The sequence below is a fragment of the Rattus norvegicus genome, chromosome 1, assembly GCF_036323735.1.
Source record: "Rattus norvegicus strain BN/NHsdMcwi chromosome 1, GRCr8, whole genome shotgun sequence".
NCBI lineage: Eukaryota > Metazoa > Chordata > Mammalia > Rodentia > Muridae > Rattus > Rattus norvegicus.
This window is the reverse complement of record NC_086019.1, coordinates 78504740-78529575: the sequence shown is the minus strand read 5'-3', so window position 1 is coordinate 78529575 and position 24836 is coordinate 78504740. Positions and strand designations below refer to the sequence as shown.

Below are 24836 nucleotides of genomic sequence, written 5' to 3'. Positions count from 1 at the left end.
CCCACCAAAGCAAACACCGAATATCCAAACACACCAGAAAAGCAAGATCTAGATCTAAAATCACATTTGATCATGATAATGGAGGACTTCGAGAAAGACATAAAGAACTCCCTTAGAAAAATGCAGGAAAACAGAAATAAACAAGTAGAAGACTATAGAGAGGAATCACAAAAATCCCTGAAAGAATTCCAGGAAAACACAATCAAAAGGTGAAGGAATTAAATATGGAAATAGAAGCAATAAAGAAAGCACAAAGGGACAGACCGGATAAACAGTTCTCTGCACCCAAATCCCGTGGGAGGGAGAGCTGAACCTTCAGAGAGGCAGACAAACCTGGGAAACCAGAAGAGACTGCTCTCTCTACATACATCTCGGACGCCAGAGGAAAACACCAAGGCCATCTGGAACCCTGGTGCACTGAAGCTCCCGGAAGGGGCGGCACAGGTCTTCCTGGTTGCTGCCGCCGCAGAGAGCCCTTGGGCAGCACCCCGCGAGCAAACTTGAGCCTCGGGACCACAGGTAAGACCAACTTGTCTGCTGCAAGAGAGCTGCCCGGTGATATCGGGACACACAGAGGCAGAGTTCATCTAGGACCGGGCACGTTCTGTGTTTGCCGGAGGTCCCACGCCCGAGGATCCCGGGCCCGCAGCAGCTCTCTGCTCCCAGACCCTGTGGGAAAGACACCTCACCGCCTGATCAGGTGGGCACTCCTGAGGCTGCAGAGTGGAAGAGACCACCAACAATGCTCACCCCTGCCCACATCCCTGGCCCAAGAGGAAACTGTATAAGGCCTCTGGGCTCCCGTGGGGGAGGGCCCAGGAGTGGCAGGACCCCTGCCTGAGACACCGCCAGAACCTGAGGGAAACAGACCGGATAAACAGTTCTCTGCACCCAAATCCCGTGGGAGGGAGAGCTGAACCTTCAGAGAGGCAGACAAGCCTGGGAAACCAGAAGAGACTGCTCTCTGTACATACATCTCGGACGCCAGAGGAAAACACCAAAGGCCATCTGGAACCCTGGTGCACTGAAGCTCCCGGAAGGGGCGGCACAGGTCTTCCTGGTTGCTGCCGCCGCAGAGAGCCCTTGGGCAGCACCCCGCGAGCAAACTTGAGCCTCGGGACCACAGGTAAGACCAACTTGTCTGCTGCAAGAAAGCTGCCTGGTGAACTCAAGACACAGGCCCACAGGAACAGCTGAAGACCTGTAGAGAGGAAAAACTACACGCCCAAAAGCAGAACACTCTGTCCCCATAACTGACTGAAAGAGAGGAAAACAGGTCTACAGCACTCCTGACACACAGGCTTATAGGACAGTCTAGCCACTGTCAGAAATAGCAGAACAAAGTAACACTAGAGATAATCTGATGGCGAGAGGCAAGCGCAGGAACCCAAGCAACAGAAACCAAGACTACATGCCATCATCGGAGCCCAATTCTCCCACCAAAACAAACATGGAATATCCAAACACACCAGAAAAGCAAGATCTAGTTTCAAAATCATATTTGATCATGATGCTGGAGGACTTCAAGAAAGACATGAACACACTTAGGGAAACACAGGAAAACATTAATAAACAAGTAGAAGCCTACAGAGAGGAATCGCAAAAATCCCTGAAAGAATTCCAGGAAAACACAATCAAACAGTTGAAAGAATTAAAAATGGAAATAGAAGCAATCAAGAAAGAACACATGGAAACAACCCTGGATATAGAAAACCAAAAGAAGAGACAAGGAGCTGTAGATACAAGCCTCACCAACAGAATTCAAGAGATGGAAGAGAGAATCTCAGGAGCAGAAGATTCCATAGAAATCATTGACTCAACTGTCAGAGATAATGTAAAGCGGAAAAAGCTACTGGTCCAAAACATACAGGAAATCCAGGACTCAATGAGAAGATCAAACCTAAGGATAATAGGTATAGAAGAGAGTGAAGACTCCCAGCTCAAAGGACCAGTAAATATCTTCAACAAAATCATAGAAGAAAACTTCCCTAACCTAAAAAAAGAGATACCCATAGGCATACAAGATGCCTACAGAACTCCAAATAGATTGGACCAGAAAAGAAACACCTCCCGTCACATACTAGTCAAAACACCAAACGCACAAAATAAAGAAAGAATATTAAAAGCAGTAAGGAAAAAAGGTCAAGTAACATATAAAGGCAGACTATCAGAATCACACCAGACTTCTCGCCAGAAACTATGAAGGCCAGAAAATCCTGGACTGATGTCATACAGACCCTAAGAGAACACAAATGCCAGCCCAGGTTACTGTATCCTGCAAAACTCTCAATTAACATAGATGGAGAAACCAAGATATTCCATGACAAAACCAAATTTACACAATATCTTTCTACAAATCCAGCACTACAAAGGATAATAAATGGTAAAGCCCAACATAAGGAGGCAAGCTATACCCTAGAAGAAGCAAGAAACTAATCGTCTTGGCAACAAAACAAAGAGAATGAAAGCACACAAACATAACCTCATATCCAAATATGAATATAAAGGGAAGCAATAACCACTATTCCTTAATATCTCTCAACATCAATGGCCTCAACTCCCCAATAAAAAGAAATAGATTAACAAACTGGATACGCAACGAGGACCCTGCATTCTGCTGCCTACAGGAAACACACCTCAGAGACAAAGACAGACACTACCTCAGAGTGAAAGGCTGGAAAACAACTTTCCAAGCAAATGGTCAGAAGAAGCAAGCTGGAGTAGCCATTCTAATATCAAATAAAATCAATTTTCAACTAAAAGTCATCAAAAAAGATAAGGAAGGACACTACATATTCATCAAAGGAAAAATCCACCAAGATGAACTCTCAATCCTAAATATCTATGCCCCAAATACAAGGGCACCTACATATGTAAAAGAAACCTTACTAAAGCTCAAAACACACATTGCACCTCACACAATAATAGTGGGAGATTTCAACACCCCACTCTCATCAATGGACAGATCAGGGAAACAGAAATTAAACAGAGATGTAGACAGACTAAGAGAAGTCATGAGCCAAATGGACCTAACGGATATTTATAGAACATTCTATCCTAAAGCAAAAGGATATACCTTCTTCTCAGCTCCTCATGGTACTTTCTCCAAAATTGACCATATAATTGGTCAAAAAACGGGCCTCAACAGGTACAGAAAGATAGAAATAATCCCATGCGTGCTATCGGACCACCACGGCCTAAAACTGGTCTTCAATAACAATCAAGGAAGAATGTCCACATATACTTGGAAATTGAACAATGCTCTACTCAATGATAACCTGGTCAAGGAAGAAATAAAGAAAGAAATTAAAAACTTTTTAGAATTTAATGAAAATGAAGGTACAACATACCCAAACTTATGGGACACAATGAAAGCTGTGCTAAGAGGAAAACTCATAGCGCTGAGTGCCTGCAGAAAGAAACAGGAAAGAGCATATGTCAGCAGCTTGACAGCACACCTAAAAGTTCTAGAACAAAAAGAAGCAAATACACCCAGGAGGAGTAGAAGGCAGGAAATAATCAAACTCAGAGCTGAAATCAACCAAGTAGAAACAAAAAGGACCATAGAAAGAATCAACAGAACCAAAAGTTGGTTCTTTGAGAAAATCAACAAGATAGATAAACCCTTAGCCAGACTAACGAGAGGACACAGAGAGTGCGTCCAAATTAACAAAATCAGAAATGAAAAGGGAGACATAACAACAGATTCAGAGGAAATTCAAAAAATCATCAGATCTTACTACAAAAACCTATATTCAACAAAACTTGAAAATCTTCAGGAAATGGACAATTTCCTAGACAGATACCAGGTACCGAAGTTAAATCAGGAACAGATAAACCAGTTAAACAACCCCATAACTCCTAAGGAAATAGAAGCAGTCATTAAAGGTCTCCCAACCAAAAAGAGCCCAGGTCCAGACGGGTTTAGTGCAGAATTCTATCAGACCTTCATAGAAGACCTCATACCAATATTATCCAAACTATTCCACAAAATTGAAACAGATGGATCACTACCGAATACATTCTACGAAGCCACAATTACTCTTATACCTAAACCACACAAAGACACAACAAAGAAAGAGAACTTCAGACTAATTTCCCTTATGAATATCGACGCAAAAATACTCAACAAAATTCTGGCAAACCGAATCCAAGAGCACATCAAAACAATCATCCACCATGATCAAGTAGGCTTCATCCCAGGCATGCAGGGATGGTTTAATATATGGAAAACCATCAATGTGATCCATTATATAAACAAACTGAAAGAACAAAACCACATGTTCATTTCATTAGATGCTGAGAAAGCATTTGACAAAATTTAACACCCCTTCATGATAAAAGTCCTGGAAAGAATAGGAATTCAAGGCCCTTACCTAAACATAGTAAAAGCCATATACAGCAAACCAGTCGCTAACATTAAACTAAATGGAGAGAAACTTGAAGCAATCCCACTAAAATCAGGGACTAGACAAGGCTGCCCACTCTCTCCCTACTTATTCAATATAGTTCTTGAAGTTCTAGCCAGAGCAATCAGACAACAAAAGGATGTCAAGGGGATACAAATCGGAAAAGAAGAAGTCAAAATATCACTATTTGCAGATGATATGATAGTATATTTAAGTGATCCCAAAAGTTCCACCAGAGAACTACTAAAGCTGATAAACAACTTCAGCAAAGTGGCTGGGTATAAAATTAACTCAAATAAATCAGTTGCCTTCCTCTATACAAAAGAGAAACAAGCCGAGAAAGAAATTAGGGAAACGACACCCTTCATAATAGACCCAAATAATATAAAGTACCTCGGAGTGACTTTAACAAAGCAAGTAAAAGATCTGTACAATAAGAACTTCAAGACACTGAAGAAGGAAATTGAAGAAGACCTCAGAAGATGGAAAGATCTCCCATGCTCATGGATTGGCAGGATTAATATAGTAAAAATGGCCATTTTACCAAAAGCAATCTACAGATTCAATGCAATCCCCATCAAAATACCAATCCAATTCTTCAAAGAGTTAGACAGAACAATTTGCAAATTCATCTGGAATAACAAAAAACCCAGGATAGCTAAAGCTATCCTCAACAATGAAAGGACTTCAGGGGGAATCACTATCCCTGAACTCAAGCAGTATTACAGAGCAATAGTGATAAAAACTGCATGGTATTGGTACAGAGACAGACAGATAGACCAATGGAATAGAATTGAAGACCCGGAAATGAACCCACACACATATGGTCACTTGATTTTTGACAAAGGAGCCAAAACCATCCAATGGAAAAAAGATAGCATTTTCAGCAAATGGTGCTGGTTCAACTGGAGGTCAACATGTAGAAGAATGCAGATCGATCCATGCTTATCACCCTGTACAAAGCTTCAGTCCAAGTGGATCAAGGACCTCCACATCAAACCAGACACACTCAAACTAATAGAAGAAAAACTAGGGAAGCATCTGGAACACATGGGCACTGGAAAAAATTTCCTGAACAAAACACCAATGGCTTACGCTCTAAGATCAAGAATTGACAAATGGGATCTCATAAAACTGCAAAGCTTCTGTAAGGCAAAGGACACTGTGGTTAGGACAAAACGGCAACCAACAGATTGGGAAAAGATCTTTACCAATCCTACAACAGATAGAGGCCTTATATCCAAAATATACAAAGAACTCAAGAAGTTAGACCACAGAGAAACAAATAACCCTATTAAAAAATGGGGCTCAGAGCTAAACAAAGAATTCACAGCTGAGGAATGCCGAATGGCGGAGAAACACCTAAAGAAATGTTCAACATCTTTAGTCATAAGGGAAATGCAAATCAAAACAACCCTGAGATTTCACCTCACACCAGTGAGAATGGCTAAGATCAAAAACTCAGGGGACAACAGATGCTGGCGAGGATGTGGAGAAAGAGGAACACTCCTCCATTGTTGGTGGGATTGCAAACTGGTACAACCATTCTGGAAATCAGTCTGGAGGATCCTCAGAAAATTGGACATTGAACTGCCTGAGGATCCAGCTATACCTCTCTTGGGCATATACCCAAAAGATGCCCCAACATATAAAAAAGACACGTGCTCCACTATGTTCATTGCAGCCTTATTTATAATAGCCAGAAGCTGGAAAGAACCCAGATGCCCTTCAACAGAGGAATGGATACAGAAAATGTGGTACATCTACACAATGGAATATTACTCAGCTATCAAAAACAACGACTTTATGAAATTCGTAGGCAAATGTTTGGAACTGGAAAATATCATCCTGACTGAGCTAACCCAATCACAGAAAGACATACATGGTATGCACTCATTGATAAGTGGCTATTAGCCCAAATGCTTGAATTACCCTAGATGCCTAGGACAAATGAAACTCAAGATGGATGATCAAAATGTGAATGGTTCACTCCTTCTTTAAAAGGGGAACAAGAATACCCTTGGCAGGGAAGAGAGAGGCAAAGATTAAAACAGAGACTGAAGGAACACCCATTCAGAGTCTGCCCCACATGTGGCTCATGCATATACAGCCATCCAATTAGACAAGATGGATGAAGCAAAGAAGTGCAGACCGACAGGAGCCGGATGTAGATCGCTCCTGAGAGACACAGCCAGAATACAGCAAATACAGAGGCGAATGCCAGCAGCAAACCACTGAACTGAGAATAGGACCCCCGTTGAAGGAATCAGAGAAAGAACTGGAAGAGCTTGAAGGGGCTCGAGACCCCATATGTACAACAATGCCAAGCAACCAGAGCTTCCAGGGACTAAGCCACTACCTAAAGACTATACATGGACTGACCCTGGACTCTGACCTCATAGGTAGCAATGAATATCCTAGTAAGAGCACCAGTGGAAGGGGAAGCCCTGGGTCCTGCTAAGACTGAACTCCCAGTGAACTAGACTGCTGGGGGGAGGGGGACAATGGGGGGAGGGTGGGGAGGGGAACAACGATAAGAAAGGGGAGGGGGGAGGGGGATGTTTGCCCGGAAACTGGGAAAGGGAATAACACTCGAAATGTATATAAGAAATACTCAAGTTAATAATAAAAAAAAAAAAAGAAAGCACAAAGGGAGACAACCCTGGATATAGAAAACCAAAGGAAGAGACAAGGAGCCATAGATAAAAGCAACACCAACAGAATGCAAGAGATAGAAGAGAGAATCTCAGGAGCAGAAGATTCCATAGAAATCATCACCACAACTGTTAAAGATGATGTAAAACAGAAAAAGCTACTGGCCCAAAACATACAGGAAATCCAGGACACAATGAGAAGATCAAACCTAAGGATAATAGGTATAGAAGAGAGTGAAGACTCCCAACTCAAAGGATCAGTAAATATCTTCAATAAAATCATAGAAGAAAACTTCTCTTACCTAAAGAAAGAGATGCCCATAAACATACAAGAAGCCTACAGAACTCCAAATAGATTGGACCAGAAAAGAACCTCCTCCTGTCACATAATAGTCAAAACACCAAATGCACAAAACAAAGAAAGAATACTAAAAGCAATAAGGGAAAAAGGTCAAGTAACATGGGAAGGCAGACCGATCAGAATTATACCAGACTTCTCACCAGAGATTATGAAAGCCAAGAGATCCTGGACAGATGTCATACAGACCCTAAGAGAACACAAATGCCAGCCCAGGTTGCTGTATCCTGCAAAACTCTCAATTAACATAGATGGAGAAACCAAGATATTCCATGACAAAACCAAATTTACACAATATCTTTCTACAAATCCAGCACTACAAAGGATAATAAATGGCAAAGTCCAACAAAAAGAGGCAAGCTACACCCTAGAAAAAGCAAGAAACTAATCATTTTGCAATAAAACAAAGAGAGGACAAGCACACAAACATAATCTCACATCCAAACACAAATAAAACAGGAAGCAACAGTCACTATTCCTTAATACCTCTCAAAATCAATGGACTCAATTCTCCAAGAAAAAGACACACATTAACAAACTGGATATACAATGAGGACCCACCATTTTGCTGCCTACAGGGAAAACACCTCAGAGACAAAGACAGATACTACCTCAGAGTAAAAGGGTGGAAAACAACTTTCCAAGCAAATGATCTGAAGAAGCAAGCTGCAGTAGCCATTCTAATGTGGAATGAAAATGATTTTCAACCACAAGTCATCAAAAAAAAAATAAGGAAGGACACTTCATGTTCATCAAAGGAAAAATCCACCAAATTGTACTCTCAGTCCTAAAGATCTATGCTCCAAATACAAAGGCACCTACATACATAAAAATAACCTTACTAAAGCTCAAAGCACACTTTGCACCTCACACAATAATAGTAGGAGATTTCAGCACCCCACTCTCATCAATAAACAAATCATGGAAACAGAAATTAAACAGAGACATAGACAGATGAAGTCATGAACCAAATGGATTTAACAGATATATTCTATCCTAAAACAAAAGGATATACCTTCTTCTCACAACTGCATGGTACTTTCTCCAATACTGATCACATAATCGCTCATAAAACAGGCCTCAACAGATACACAAGTGTAAAACTAATACCATGCATCCTATCAGACCATCGCGGGCTAAAGCTGGTCTTCAAGAACAATAAGGCAAAAATGCCCTTATTTTTTTTGTAGTGCTAAAATTTATTTATTTTTTTATTAACTTGAGTATTTCTTATTTACTTTTTGAATGTCATTCCCTTTCCCGGTTTCCGGGCAAACGTCCCCCTAATCCCTCCCCCCTCCCCTTCCTTATGAGTGTTCCCCTCATAAAGGGAATAACACTCAAAATGTAAATAAGAAATACTCAAGTTAATAAAAAAAATGGGGTTCAGAGTTAAACAAAGAATTCACAGCTGAGGAATGCCGAATGGCTGAGAAACACCTAAATAAATGTTCAACATCTTTAGTCATAAGGGAAATGCAAATCAAAACAACCCTGAGATTTCACCTCACACCAGTGAGAATGGCTAAGACCAAAAACTCAGGTGACAGCAAATGCTGTCAAGGATGTGGAAAAAGAGAAACACTCCTCCATTGTTGGTGGGATTGCAAACTGGTACAACCTTTCTGGAAATCAGTCTGGAGGTACCTCAGAAAATTGGACATTGAACTGCCTGAGGATCCAGCTATACCTCTCTTGGGCATATACCCAAAAGATGCCCCAACATATAACAAAGACACATGCTCCACTATGTTCATAGCAGCCTTATTTATAATAGCCAGACAGTGAAAAGAAGCCAGATGCCCTTCAACAGAGGAATGGATACAGAAAATGTGGTACATCTACCCAATGGAATATTACTCAGCTATCAAAAACAATGACTTTATGAAATTCATAGGCAAATGGAGGGAACTGGAAAATATCATCCTGAGTGAGGTAACCCAATCACAGAAAAACACACATGGTATGCACTCATTGATAAGTGGCTATTAGCCCAAATGCTTGAATTACCCTAAATGCACAGAACACATGAAACTCAAGAAGGATGACCAAAATGTGAATGCTTCACTCCTTCTTTAAAAGGGGAACAAGAATACCCTTGAGAGGGAATAGGGAGGCAAAGTTTAGAACAAAGGCTGAAGGAACGCCCATTCAGAGCCTGCCCCACATGTGGCCCATACATATACAGCCACCCAATTAGATAAGATAGATGAAGCAAAGTGGTGCAGGCTGACAGGAACTGGATGTAGATCCCTCCTGAGAGACACAGCCAGAATATGGCAAATACAGAGGCGAATGCCAGCAGCAAATCACTGAATTGAGAACAGGACCTCCGTTGAAGGATTCAAAGAATGGGCTGAAAGAGCTTGAAGTGGCTTGTTACCCCCATATGAACAAAATGCCAACCAATCAGAGCTTCCAGGGACTAAGCCACTACCCAAAGACTATACGTGGACAGACCCTGGGCTACAACTGCATAAGTAGCAATGAATAGCCTAGTAAGAGCACCAGTGGAAGGGGAAGCCCTTGGTCCTGTCAAGCCTGAACCCCCAGTGAATCTGATTGTTAGGGGGAGAGCGGTAATGGGGGGAGGATGGGGAGGGGAACACCCATAGAGAAGGGGAGGTGGAGGGATTAGGGGGATGTTGACCTGGAAACTGGGAAAGGGAATAACAACTAAAATGTAAATAAGAAATACCCATTTCAATAAAGATGGAGGAAAAAAAAGAAGGGGCCAGGAGTGCTAATGCCCATCTTTAATCCCAGCAATTAGAAAGCAGAGTTCAGTGAATATTTCTGATTCTGGGGACAATTGGCCTACATAGCAAGTTGAAGTCAGCCAGGGTTACACAGTGGGAACTGGCCATAAAAAATAATATAAATGGGTACCGGAAAGATAATTCAGTTGGTAAAGTGCTTTTACTAGGATGCCTCAAGCCCTGAGTTTGATCCCCAGCACAACATAACCTGAGTGTGATGGCAAATACCTGAAATTCCAGTACACAAGAGGTGCAAACAAGAGAAACAGAAGTTCAGAGTCATCCTATGCTATATAATGGGTTTGAGGTCAGCAAAGGCTACATGAAATTATGACTCAATGAAAAATGACTATAGATAGGCTTTGATGGTAGGAAAGAGAAACCCATCCTCATGCCCCCTTTTTTTGGTTATTTTATTTATTTACATTTCAAATGTTATCCCCCTTCCCAGTTTCCCCTTCACAATCTCCCTACCCCCTACCCCCTACCCCTGCCTCTATGAGGGTGCTCCCCCACCTACCCACTCCTGCCTCAGAGCCCTAGCATTAACCTTAGCTGGTTCATTGAGCTTCCACAGGTCCATGTGCCCCTTTTATATTGAGACTTAAATGTCTACTTACTCACCAGTTGTAGATATTTTGTTTGTGAGTAACATGGAAGGTCTCCTGGAGGCTTCTAAGAGTTTCAAACAAGAATGTTATAAGGAAATAGAATAATGACAGTTCATCCCAAGTGCAAGTGCCCCCACTCTCCAGACCTATTCTGAGACACCTGCATTCTCTAAAGCTCCTTCATCTGGCATATATTGTGCAACTACTGTGGTTAATAAATTCAAAAAGCCCTGCACTTAGTGCCTAGTGACCTCAAAGAATTGGGCCATTTTTTCAACTAATAGACATTTAAGATGTTTCTGCTTTGGAGCTAGTATGAATGAAGCTATTACAAACATTCACATATGAGAACCTAAATGAACAAAAATGTGAGAGTTTAAATGAGAATGCCCGCATAAGCTCATATATTTGAATGTCTGTTTCCCAGTTGGTAAAAGTGTTTGGGAAGGATTAGGAGGTGTGGCCTTATTGGAGAAGGTCTCTCTCTCTCTCTCTCTCTCTCTCTCTCTCTGTCTCTGTCTCTGTCTCTGTCTCTGTCTCTCTCTCTGTCTGTCTCTCTCTCTCTGCCTCTCTCTGTGTGTATGTGTGTGTGTGTCTTGCTCTCTCGCTCTCTCTTCCTTGCTCTCTCACTCTTTCACTCTTGTTCTCATGCTCTCTCTGCCACATGCTTATAGATTATAAGGCAAGCTCTCAGTTACAGCTACAATGCCATGCCTGCCTGTCTACTACCATGCTCTACACCATGATGGTCATAAACTCACCCTCTGAAACTGTAAGGTTCATTAAACTTTTTCTTCAATTGATCATAGTAACTTATCACAGCAATAAAATGTAGCTAAGATAGTAGGTTTTCAATTTTCTTTTTCTTTTAGGTTTTTAATTTTTGTTTAGTACTAGCACAAGAGTCTCAGAATCACTGGGTCATAAGATAACTCTGTTTAACTTCTGAGAGAATACAAGACTAGTCTTCAAGTCATATGTAGTAGATGGGATGCAGAAAACTCTGAGGTAGTTTTAAAATGTATGGCCCCCATAGACTCACGTGTTTGAATGCTTGACCTATATAGAGTGGCACTATTAGGAGCTGTGGCCTTGTTGAAGTAGCTGTGGCCTTGGTATAGGAAGTGTATCACTATGCTTCCCACCATGACAATAATTATCTAAACCTCTGAAACTATAAGCCAGCCCCAATTAAATGTTTTCCTTTATAAGAGTTGCCATGGTCATCCTCTCTCTTCACAGCAATAAAACCCAAACTAAGATAGGCTCTAAATCTTTCCAATGCTTGTCCTGATTGATTACTTTGTTGAGTATTGTTGGCTTTTTAGTTGGTTGGTTGGTTGGTTGGCTTGTATTTGTGTAATTATAACCATCTTAATGGATACATAGTATGTGAATTGTATCTCAGTTTTAAACAAGTGTCATGGGAGAACCATTTATTAAGTCTGTACTTTAGGAGTCTCCTTTCCTCCTAAACACAATGTCTTCATATGAAATTGTCTATTGTTTTTACAAAAAGAAATGTTTCTTGAACCCATTAAGTCTGTGAGTATACGGCTTGAGGATAGGGACTATATTTTCAGGCACATTTGTAGTAGAACTTCATTCCTAGACAACAGAATCTACTGAACTCACCTGTCATAGGAGATGGTACCTCTGTGGGTACCTGACTGGGAGTGGCAGAGGGTCCTGAGAAATCATAAAAGGAGAGATGTCAATACTCTATTGGTTAACTATGGGTTCTAAGAAAATAATGAAACATCTCTGAGACTTGATTTTCTCACAAAGCAAGTGAATATGAAGAAGCTTCCATTGCTGACTAGCTGGAAATGCTCCTTGGTACACTCTACAACTGCTTTCCTATCTTTTTCTTCCAGGAATCTTGTCTCCAATACCCTCACTTGTCATTTGTCACTTTCCTGGTACTTGTCCCCAGGAATTAGATGTGGAGATGAGAACCATGGGGAAAGTTTTGGAAATGCATCAGAAATCACAGATGCGAAGGAGTATGCAATGGGAGATGAGATAAAGACTTAAAACAGTATACAGTATTCTGAGTTTTGGAGCAGAAGAGTATATAATAGTCCTTTTCATTATTTATAATAAATATAATTATATATTATAGCATATATTATTGTATAATTATATTTTATTATTTATAAAATAAATAAAATTTATTCATTCATTTTTTGGTACTTGGAATTGAACCTGGGTGCCTTGTGCCTGCTGAGTATGTGCCCTACCACTGAGATGCATTTTATTTGTTATTTTAAACCATTCTTATAATTCATCACATTTCAGACTCTCAGTTTTTAAGTAATGTTTTCTAGTTTCTATTCTATACGAAAATGAAAATTGAAAAGTCAGAATGTTGATTGAAGATGTGACTCAGTTGGGATACTGTCTGCTTAGTATGCAAACTGTCCTGGACTCTATCCCTGCCACATGAACCACAGAGTAGCTCAAGCCTGTAGTCCCAGTAATCGGAAAATATGATATTTGTCTTTCTGAGAGTGAATTAATTTATCAGTCAGTTGGATCCATTTCTATATATCCATAAATATATTCATTTTTATGGCCAAAAAAGTTCCCTCTGGTTAGGAACTACATTTATTTTTCTTTATCCATCCTTCTGTTGATGTACATATAGGTTGGTTCCATAACTTAACTGTTATAACAGTGTTATAGTAAACAGTGCTGTATGTCTCTGTGATATATAGATATAGATATAGATACATTTTTAGTTTTCTAAATAAAATCTATATTGGTTCCCATGGTGTTTGGACTGTTTTATATTTCTAATGGCCATAAATAGTGACTCACTTTTGTCCACATTCTCACTAGCTGAAGGGGTTTGCAACTCCACAGGAAGAGCAACAATATCAACCAACCAGACACTCCAGAGCTCCCAGGGACTAAACCACCAAAAAAAGAGGACACATGAAGCAACCCATGGCTCCAGCCGCGTGTAATTTATAATTTGCTTTCTTGATGATGACTATTCTGTCTGGGATAAGCTAGATTCTCAAAAATATTTTTAATTTGCATTTCTATACTGCTAGTGATAGTGCTAGTGGAACACTTTTTCATGTTTATTAGTACTTAATCATTTGAGAGGCTAATAATATTTATTTTCTTTATACATTCCTTTGGTCAGTTGTATACCTTAGCTTTGTGGTTGGAACTGCAGTAATTGATAGTTTTATTTTATAGAAAGTGAGACCCTCTACAGACTTGAGACTTTCACAATGTTGAGGTAATAAATTTGTGTTATTGTGAGCCAACAAGAGTATGTGGTGATTTGTTATAGCAGCTATAGGACACTCATACACTTCCAAAGCAGATTGGAGCCAGAGGCTCTCCTTGCCCACACCTCTGACTCCCTTGAAATGTCCACATATGACAAAGAAAAAAATCTTGAATCTGGATCCCCTTACCAGTAACCACAACTACTAGAGGGTCACTCGGTGCTGACCACAGGTATGGAGATGAGCTGGAAAAGCTGTAACACCGGTAAGTCCCACTGTGAGCAGCAGTCACTGTGATGACGGGGAAATTGGCCCGGTACCATTTCTCAGGTCTCTTATAAGGCCTAGTATCCCCCTCTTTGTATAAAACAAATTCGTCAAAACTATATTGGCTTTGGCACTTCAGAGTCACATCCCTGCCTGGAGGGATTGCTGAGCTGGGATGAGCTGAAAGTGAGGGCTTAGAGTAAACACCTGGGAAGAAAGAAAACTCTGTTAAAGACAGGAAACAGACTGGGGAGATGAAGCATTTCTTTGCTTGCTTAAGACTCTTAGAATATACAACCATCAAACTCAAACCTAAACATGACATTTAGGCAAATGTTTTCTAGGGCTCAAGAAACATTGAAGAAGACAGCTATATCAGGCTCCTGCCAACATGCATCTCTTGGCATCTCCCATAGATATGATATAGCTGTCTCCTGAGAGGCTCTGCCAGATCCTGACAAATACAGAGGCAAATGCTCACAGCCAATCATTAGACTGAGAATGGGGTCCCCAATGGAGGAGTTAGTAAAAGGACTGAAGGAGCTGAAGGGGTTTGTAACTCCACAGGAAGAACAACAATATCAGCCAACCATACACCCCAGAGCTTCCAGGGACTAAACCACCAACCAAAGAGGACAGATGAAGTGACCCATGGCTCCGGCTGTATATATAGCAGAGGATGGGACTTGTGGGGCAGCAATGGGAGGAGAGCCCTTGGTCCTGTGAAGGCTAGATGCCCCAGTGTAGAGGAATGTTAGAGCAGGGAGGGAGGAGGGTGTGGGTGGATGGATGGGAGAGCACCCTCATGGAGGCAGGGGTTGGGGGATGAGATGAGGGGTTTCCAGAGGGAAAACTAGGAAAGGGGATAACATTTGACATATAAAAAAAATCCAATTTTTAAAAACCCTTTTAAAAAGAAGCATTGAAGAAGAAGGAACAGAAAAAGCTTAAAAGCATGGAGAAAGTACAAAATGATATTTTCAGTGAATGACACGGGCATTGTAAACATCATCTCACAGAAGTTATGGTTACCTATACAAGATCAACCCAGTTTAATATTGGAGAGGGAAAGGCCTCCCTGAGGAATTGCTGGCAGTTGATAGCTGCTGAAGGAAGGAAAATCTTTTTCTGTGATGCCCCCCCCACACCTATGCACAGATCAGTGGCACTAACTAGACATAGTGAGGTTTTGTTTTTTTTAAGATCTTGAAATTGAGAAAGTGAATGTGTTAAAAAGGATGGCAGGGGAGTTGGAGGTAAGAAATGGACAAAGGTAGGATTATATTTCATTGTTTGCAGGCATGAAATTCTCCAAAACTAAATTTTTAAGTTTTTTGTATTGCAGTAAAATGTTGTTTGTCTTGATTAATGACTGTCCTGAAGATACCACACCTAAATTCAGTAAGTAATACCAATGATTCATTTGTCTTATTATAACTCCAGCACCCAAGGATTTAGGAGTTTACTGTCTATCACCCACCATGCATCCACTTTCATACTCCCTAAGTCCAGAACTAAAGCCCAGGCAGCCCCAAAACCATAGGACCAACAGTACCTTATCCCTCCCCTGTCCAGTTACCTGTAGCAATTAGCTCAAGCTGGTCACTTGGGAGAGACCAATGACTCTCATTCTGATATGAGCAGCGGTAGCGTCCAGCATTATTTATTTCCATGATTGGAATGAAGAGAAAGTCTTGATCTATGAAGATCAACTTCCCGGGTTTCACTTTCTCCAGACGATATAAATCCGCATCTGAAGGCCCCAGGCACCTCAGAGTGACTGGATGACCCAGGGGCACCAGGGAACTGGGTTGAGCCTGGAGAGAAGGCTTGGGGAGTGGGCCTTCGAAGGGAATTAGACTCTAGGTTAGCTTCAATGGAAACAAATCCCTTTTGAGCCCTGGCATACCCTCCAACCTCTCATTAGCTAAATGCTGGAGAGGCTTCGGGTACTCACCATGCTGTGCTTGGATCACTTGTAGTACACACAGCCCTGAGGAAAAAAACAGAGGCTAGAGTCTCCCTTGAACGGACACCTATACACGTGCATTACTTTGTATAATTATCTTCTATTTTAATTGATTTATGCAACCCAGGCTGGCCTCAAATTTGTTCTATGACAAGAGATGAACTTGAACTTCTGATTAGATTGCCTCCATCCCACAAGTGCTGAGACTGGGACGATACACCACCACACCTGATTTTATTTGGTGCTGGGAATGGAATGCAGCAGGGCTTCATCAATGCTAGTCAAGTCATTCCACTGATCTATGTTCCCATACCATAATAATTATTTTACTATTTCAAAAGACACTGCTGCACAACACATGGAGTGACCCATGGCTCCAGCCACTCACTTATGTAGTAGAGGAGGGCCTTGTCTGATATAAATAGGAGGAAAGGCCCTTGGTCCATTTCCCAGTGTAGAGGAATGCCAGGACAGGGAGGTGGGAGTGGTTGCTTTGGGGGGGAGCACCTTCATAAAAGCATGGGGAGAGGGGATGGGATAGTGGGTTTCTGGAGGGAAAACCAAGAAAGGGGATAACATTTGAAATGTAAATACATAAAATCTCCAATAAATAAAAAGAAAAGAAAACATTCTACCTTGATTGTTTGGTCTATTGTTGGACTCACTGTTAGCACTAGAATCCTGTTTAGAAATATGCAGCTGGGCGAGGATGTGGAGAAAGAGGAACACTCCTCCATTGTTGGTGGGATTGCAGACTGGTACAACCATTCTGGAAATCAGTCTGGAGGTTCCTCAGAAAATTGGACATTGAACTACCTGAGGACCCTGCTATACTTCTCTTGGGCATATGCCCAAAAGATGCCCCAACATATAACAAAGACACGTGCTCCACTATGTTCATAGCAGCCTTATTTATAATAGCCAGAAGCTGGAAAGAACCCAGATATCCTTCAACAGAGGAATGGATACAGAAAATGTGGTACATCTACACAATGGAATATTACTCAGCTATCAAAAACAATGACTTTATGAAATTCATAGGCAAATGATGGAACTGGAAAATATCATCCTGAGTGAGGTAACCCAATCACAGAAAAACATGCATGGTATGCACTCATTGATAAGTGGCTATTAGCCCAAATGCTCAAAGTACCCTAGATGCACAGAACACATGAAACTCAAGAAGGATGACCAAAATGTGAATGCTTCATTCCTTCTTTAAAAGGGGAACAAGAATATCCTTGGGAGGGAAAAGGGAGGCAAAGTTTAGAACAGAGGCTGAAGGAACACTCATTCAGAGCCTGCCCCACATGTGGCCCCTACATATACAGCCGCCCAATTAGATAAGATGGATGAAGCAAAGAAGTGCAGGCCGACAGGAATGGGATGTAGATCTCTCCTGAGAGACACAGCCAGAATACAGCAAATACATAGGCGAATGCCAGCAGCAAACCACTGAACTGAGAACGGGACCCCCATTGAAGGAATCAGAGAAAGGACTGGAAGGGGGCTCGAGACCCCATATGAACAACAATGCCAAGCAACCAGAGCTTCCAGGGACTAAGCCACTACCCAAAGACTATACATGGACTGACCCTGGGCGCCAACCTCATAGGTAGCAATGAATAGCCTAGTAAGAGCACCAATGGAAGGGGAAGCCCTTGGTCCTGCCAAGACTGAACCCCCACTGAACGTGATTGTTGGGGGGAGGGCAGTAATGGGGGAGGATGGGGAGGAGAACACCCATGTAGAAGAGGAGGGGTAGGGGTTAGGGGGATGTTGGCCTGGAAACCGGGAAGGGGAATAACAATCAAAATGTAAATACAAAGTACTCAAGTTAATAAAGATGGGGGGAAAAAAGAAATCTGTAGCTGTGCCTGTATGTTTATGAGCTCTACTTTTTCTTCAGCAGTTTCACAGTTTTTGGACCTATGTTGAGAGCTTTTATCTGTCTAACTCAAGCTAATCAATAGCAGACATGGATCAATTTAATGATCTTATGTCAACTATTAGTATATTTTTTAGATTACCTTTTGTTTGATTCTTCAAATCTCATCTGTAACTAAATTTCAGATTTGGATTTACTTCTGCCTACCTTTCAATGAAATAAATGATAGGAAACTAGGTTAATTGGTAGTATTATAACCAAAAGGCTGAATTTTGATAGAAAAAAGATACACTTTTTTGTTATTAATAATAAAATGGCAAATTTGATGTGAGGAAAATTTAGTTATGAATGACAATTTTATCTGATATGGATACAATGAAGTCCGAAACAAATGAAATGTTCATTTTTAAATATTAACTTAATATCAATTATTTCTTTATTTGTCAATATTTCTTCCAATTAGATAAAAGGAAAATTTACCTAATAATTGACATTGATTATATTAGCCTCTAACTTTGAGATCTTCAAAAGACTTACATCACAATTAACTTTATAGCATTTTAAAATGATTTTCAGTATTCCTGTGGCTATGTATGAAGACAAAGGATAAAAATAGATTTACTTGGAAAAACAGAAAACAAAAAAGAGGTGGAGAAGGAAGAGGAGGAAGAAAAAGAGGAAGAGGAAGAGGAAGAAGAAATAATAATATGGGGCAAGTTCCTCTACAGGAAAATGCTCAAAGACCCAACCTGCTTTGTATGATAGCTAAAGATTAAATGTTGCCCTATATTGCCTCCAAAGACTGAACACTGCCCCCCAGTGAATCCATGGAGACCATCATCTTGGGTAATAGGGATATCTCTGTCATTTTAATTGGTACATATAGTGTTTATACTTTTAACTAGACTATGCATTATACTACTAGCTATAATGCATCCTTCTCAGATCGCTGACAATATTGTCAAACTGTACCCAGCTCTTCCCCCAAGGCTTCAGAGGCCTTCTCAGTTCTCCTGCCTTCTCAGTTCTCTTCATAATGTAAAAATCAGGTCTCAGGCTTCACTTACCTTGAGCTTCTAGGCCTCCAGCCTAGAAGACAAAAGGTTTGCCTGGCTATCAGACTCTAAAATAAATAATAAATAAGCAAACAAACTCACAAAAACAGATTCTAAAGTAAGTGTTTCTATTCCTTTATTTAAAGCAACTTGTTTCTCAAGGACTGCTCTTAGTAATCAACCCCCTGCATCTCATGGTAAATAATTGGATGTTGAAAAGGTGATCTTTAGATAGTAGGGGATATGGACCCGGAAGTGGCCACTTCCAGTAGCCAGACAGGACTCCCAGTGGAGGGATAAGGACATCAACCCACCTACAAAACCTTTCACACAAAATTTGCCCTGCCTACAGGAAGTGCAGGGACAAAGATGGAGCAGAGACAGAGGGAGTGGCCAACCAATATCTGGCCCAACTTGAGATTCACCCCATGGACAAGAACCAATCCCTGACACTATTAGTGATATAATGTTATACTTACAGACAGAAGCCTAGCACAACTATTCACTGAGAGGCTTCAACCAGCAGCTACAAAAACAGATACAGAGACCCATAACAAAACATTAGAGGGAGCTCAGGAAGTCTGGTGAAAGAATTGAGGGAAGGACTGAGGCACCTAAAGGGGATAGGGACTCCACAAGAAGACCAACAGAGTCAACTAACCTGAACCTTTGGGGCTCCCAGAGACTGAATCACTAATCAAAGAAAAAGCCTGGGCTGGACCTAGGCTCCCCATACATAAGTAGCAGATGTGCAGTTTGGTCTTCTTGCAAGCCCCCCAACAACTGGAGAAGGGGCTCAGCTTGCCCACCTGTGGGTCCTGATTCCCCAGCTGGGCTGTCTCATCTGACCTCAATGGGAGAAGATGTATCTAGTGCTGCAGTGCCAGAGTGAGTTGGTTCCCCGGGAGGGTCCTCCCCTTCTCAGAGGTGGAGGGGAGGAGAAGTGGGGAAGAGGGAGGAACCTGGGAGGGAGGACTGGGAGATTGGGAGATAGGGGTCCATTCTGGATGTAAAATGAATGAATGAATGAATGAATGAATGAATGAATGAATGGAAAAATAAATTTTTTTCAGATTTCTTTTTCTCACTATGCTAATTTATACTAAGACTTAAAAGTTTTAGGGTTTTAACAATCAGTGGAGTGCTGAACATTTGGTTACCCAATCTCTCTGCGTATCTTTGGGCCCCCCGGCTGCTGCCCTTGGTTCCCCTCTCTTCTCTCTACCTTCCTGTTTCCCCTCTCGCCCCATGGCTCAGGGTCACATCCTCTCTGATGTCCCAGATGCCCCTGCCCCTGGCTAAGCTCTCCCACATATCTATAATAAATCTTTTTTCTCCACTATATCTAGGAGCAGTCATTTCCTATCCTTTTTATTTCACACACAATAAATAAATAAATAAATAAATAAATAAATAAATAAATAAATAAATGGTGTTTTTCAAATGAGAAGAAAAAGAGAAATAAGAGAAGGAATGAGAGAGAGAGGGAGAGAGAGAGAGGGAGAGAGAGAGAGGGAGAGAGAGAGAGAGAGAAAGCTTTGGTGTTCCTGGTATAGAGGAAGAAAAGTGAAAAGTGTAACCAGTGTCCTGGCCAACCCAATGCAAATTAAAACAATTAAACCAAATATACCACATCTCTATTTTCCCTTCCAACAAATGGAACTTCATAGACTCCATTCTTATACCAAAATTTATCACTGACAAGATGTTTTTAATCTCTTTGTACACAGGGGACTGTTCTAAGCACCTCCCAGGTCACCCTCCAGACTCACCAATACAGAAGAAAGTGAGTGAGGCTGGAGACATGGTTCTGCAGCCCAGTCCTGCACTATGTGACCAAGTAGGAAAGTTATAGATGCCTGGAACATAGGAACAGGATGTGCCAAGGGTGAAGAACGCCCCTCCTCCCTGCTTGTACCAGCCCCAGCTTTCCTGATTGAGAGTCATCAAGACAAAAAAAAAGAGAGAGTCATCAAGACAGGGCCATTTCTTCAGTAGGATGACTTGCACACAACTTTTAAAGCCATCACTTATCTCTTCCTGCCAGCTGTATGTCAGCCATCTGTCTGCCTGGAGGGGCATAAACTGTGTCCTAGACTCCCATAAAATCCGTAACCATTACTATGGAAAGGCTAGTCCAGACTTCATAGACTGTCAGGTCCAAAAGTCATTCTAATTCCCCAAACTCCAAAGGGTAGTGCATATGTCTAAAAATAAGTACATTGGTCCATCTCAAGCTAAACTGTAGAAGAATTTCTACAGTTAGCATTCCCCAAGAATTTGTAAAACAGTTCCAGACTTCTAGAAGTTATCTCCCTTGCATCTGGCAGAATGGAGATATGGCTCTCCATTGGCACATACCTATCAAAGCCTATCAAAGCCCATACTGGCCTGCAGGTTCCTACAGTTCCTATTCACAAGTAGCTGTTATACAATTCAAACCTCCACACTAGTATCCTGGCCTTTCTCAACTCCTTGTGGTTCCCTTCTCCTAGACAGCCATTCATTCTTGCTATTTCCATATTATCTGCTATTTCCCCTTCCCTAGCCCTGGCCAAGTCCTGTCTGTTTATTTTTATATCCCTAGTCTGGACTCCTCCAGATGCCTCTGAATGTTCTCTCTGTCTTGTTCACAATAAAAATTAAAAAAAAAACTCCCCTCTGAATGGAGCAGCCATTTTGGTGGTTTCTTTACTGAACCCTCTCAAATACATATATCTACTAGTACCTACTGGGATCATAATAATTCCAAAAGTGAAAACTACCTCATTCCTGACATGTGGAGTGATTTTTTTGGCAGCTCAAAGCACTTGGTGATCTTCCAAAGGACTGCAGCTCAGTTCCCAATATCCACATTAGCCTGTATCTCCAGCACCAGAGAATCCAATTCCCTCTTCGGATCCTGTTGCTACCTACACTAATGTAATGTATACACTTACATATAAACATATAATTGAAGTTAATTTTTTTAATTATCCCACCCCTAATTGAGGAGCATTTGGTAGGTGATGGCTGCTAATGGAAGGAAAGTTATCATTCTTCAGTGGTTTGACCCACAATAGGTTGCCCACGTTTCATTGGATCACCCTATACCTATGTGTGTATGGACAGCACTAATTGGATTTAAGAGCTCACAAACAGAAGAACAGGGGAAGAGGGAAAAGTGAAGGAGGGGAAGGAAAGAAATAGACTAGAAAGACAGCTTTGTGGTTAAGAGTGCTTGCTAATCTTCCCGGAGACCCCAGTTAACTTCCCAACAACATTGTCTGGATAACACCCATGTGAAATGACAGCTTCACAGAATCTGATGCCATCTTCTGGTTTCTGCATGAACCTTCATAAATGTGACATGCATGTATGAAAATAAGTCTGAAACAAGAGGAGAAGTGTACCCAAATCCTGTAGGGGAAAGAGCTGGAATCTCAGAAGTATGGACAAACCTGAGAGTTCAGAGAATACAACTACTTCTGCTCACATTCCTGGACCAAGAGGAATCTGCCTAGTACCCTCTGTGCCCTCAGGGCACATGAACCTAGGTGCAGGCAGGAGCAGGAACCTTCTGGTTTCTGCCTGAGCCTAGAGCTGATCCTGTGCCACAGCTTTCTGTACCCATATCCCACTGGAAAAAAGCCAGTCTCCAGAAGTGCTGACAAACGAGCTTCCAGGAGAGTCAAGCAGCTGTCAGAAACAGCAAGACAAGTTAACACCAGAGACAACCTGATGGCAAGTTGTAAGCGCAGAAACCTAAGCAACAGAAACCAAGACTATTTGGCATCATCAGAGCCCAGTTCTCCCATCAAAGCAAATACTGGATATCCCAACACACCACAAAAGCAAGATTTGGATTTAAAAACCACATCTCATGATGATGACAAAGGACATTAAAAGGGACATAAATGATTTCCTTAAAGAAATACACGAGAACACAGGTAAACAAGTAGAAACCGTTAAAGAGGAAACCCAAAAATCCCTTCAATATTAGAGGAAGACACAATCAAACGGGTGAAGGAACTGAACAAAACTATCCAGGATCTAAAATGGAAATAGAAACAATAAGGAGACAATCCTGGAGATAGAAAACCTAGGAAAGAGATCAGGAGTCATAGACACAAACATCACCAACAGAATACAAAAGATAGAAAAGATAATCCTAGAGGCAAAAGATACCATAGAAAACATTGACACAACTGTTGCAATCCCCATCAAAATTCCAACACAATATTTTAATTTTTTGATTTAAAAATATTTTACTTTGAGTTATACAATAAGACCATATTTAATTGTACTATCTTCTAGTGACACTGCTCTCACCTGGTGGTATGTGTCTTGTAGGCTTAGGATTGAGTTTAAGGTAATAATACAAAATCATTAAAAAAAACAATATGAATAGACAGATAACATTAAAACAACAAGAAGCCAAGACAAGCCTGGGAAACCAGAAGAGACTGCTCTCTGTACATACATCTCGGACACCAGAGGAAAACACCAAAGGCCATCTGGAACCCTGGTGCACTGAAGCTCCCGGAAGGGGTGGCACAGGTCTTCCTGGTTGCTGCCGCCGCAGAGAGCCCGTGGGCAGCACCCCGCGAGCAAACTTGAGCCTCGGGACCACAGGTAAGACCAACTTGTCTGCTGCAAGAAAGCTGCCTGGTGAAATCGGGACACAGAGAGGCAGAACTCCTCTAGGACCAGGCACGTCCTGTGTTTACCGGAAGTCCCACACCCGCGGATCCCGGGCCGCAGCAGCTCTCTGCTCCCAGACCCCGTGAGAGAGAGACCCAACCGCCTGGTCAGGTGGGCACTCCTGAGGCTACAGAGCAGAAGAGACCACCAACACTACCCACCCCTGCCCACATCCCTGGACCAAGAGGAAACTGTATAAGGCCTCTGGGCTCCCGTGGAGGAGGGCCCAGGAGCGGCAGGACCCCTGCCTGAGACACCGCCGGAACCTGAAGGAAACAGACCTGATAAACAGTTCTCTGCACCCAAATCCCGTAGGAGGGAGAGCTAAACCTTCAGAGAGGCAGACAAGCCTGGGAAACCAGAAGAGACTGCTCTCTGTACATACATCTCGGACGCCAGAGGAAAACACCAAAGGCCATCTGGAACCCTGGTGCACTGAAGCTCCCCGAAACGGCGGCACAGGTCTTCCTGGTTGCTGACGCTGCAGAGAGCCCGTGGGCAGCACCCCACGAGCGAACTTGAGCCTCGGGACCACAGGTAAGACCAACTTTTCTGCTGCAAGAAAGCTGCCTGGTGAACTCAAGACACAGGCCCACAGGAACAGCTGAAGACCTGTAGAGAGGAAAAACTACACGCCCAAAAGCAGAACACTCTGTCCCCATAACTGACTGAAAGAGAGGAAAACAGGTCTACAGCACTCCTGACACACAGGCTTATAGGACAGTCTAGCCACTGTCAGAAATAGCAGAACAAAGTAACACTAGAGATAATCTGATGGCGAGAGGCAAGCGCAGGAACCCAAGCAACAGAAACCAAGACTACATGCCATCATCGGAGCCCAATTCTCCCACCAAAACAAACATGGAATATCCAAACACACCAGAAAAGCAAGATCTAGTTTCAAAATCATATTTGATCATGATGCTGGAGGACTT

General features: G+C 41.8%; 1 protein-coding gene across 2 annotated transcripts in view; it reads right to left on the bottom strand.

Annotated features, from left to right (window-relative positions):
* The window catches only part of Gp6 (glycoprotein VI), a 63475-nt gene that overhangs the window by 5799 nt on the left and 32840 nt on the right, over positions 1-24836 (bottom strand). The window contains exons 10-16 of one of the 2 annotated variants that reach the window (XM_039097279.2): positions 22828-22896; positions 20991-21310; positions 16264-16299; positions 15886-16149; positions 14229-14513; positions 12427-12480; positions 10805-10855 (exon numbers count right to left, since the gene is read on the bottom strand). In XM_039097279.2, coding sequence (XP_038953207.1) covers positions 10805-10855; positions 12427-12480; positions 14229-14513; positions 15886-16149; positions 16264-16299; positions 20991-21310; positions 22828-22896 — 1079 coding nt within the window. Of the gene's footprint in view, positions 1-10804; positions 10856-12426; positions 12481-14228; positions 14514-15885; positions 16150-16263; positions 16300-20990; positions 21311-22827; positions 22897-24836 lie in introns of those variants that run through there. The other variant, NM_001427838.1, reaches the window with a different exon arrangement.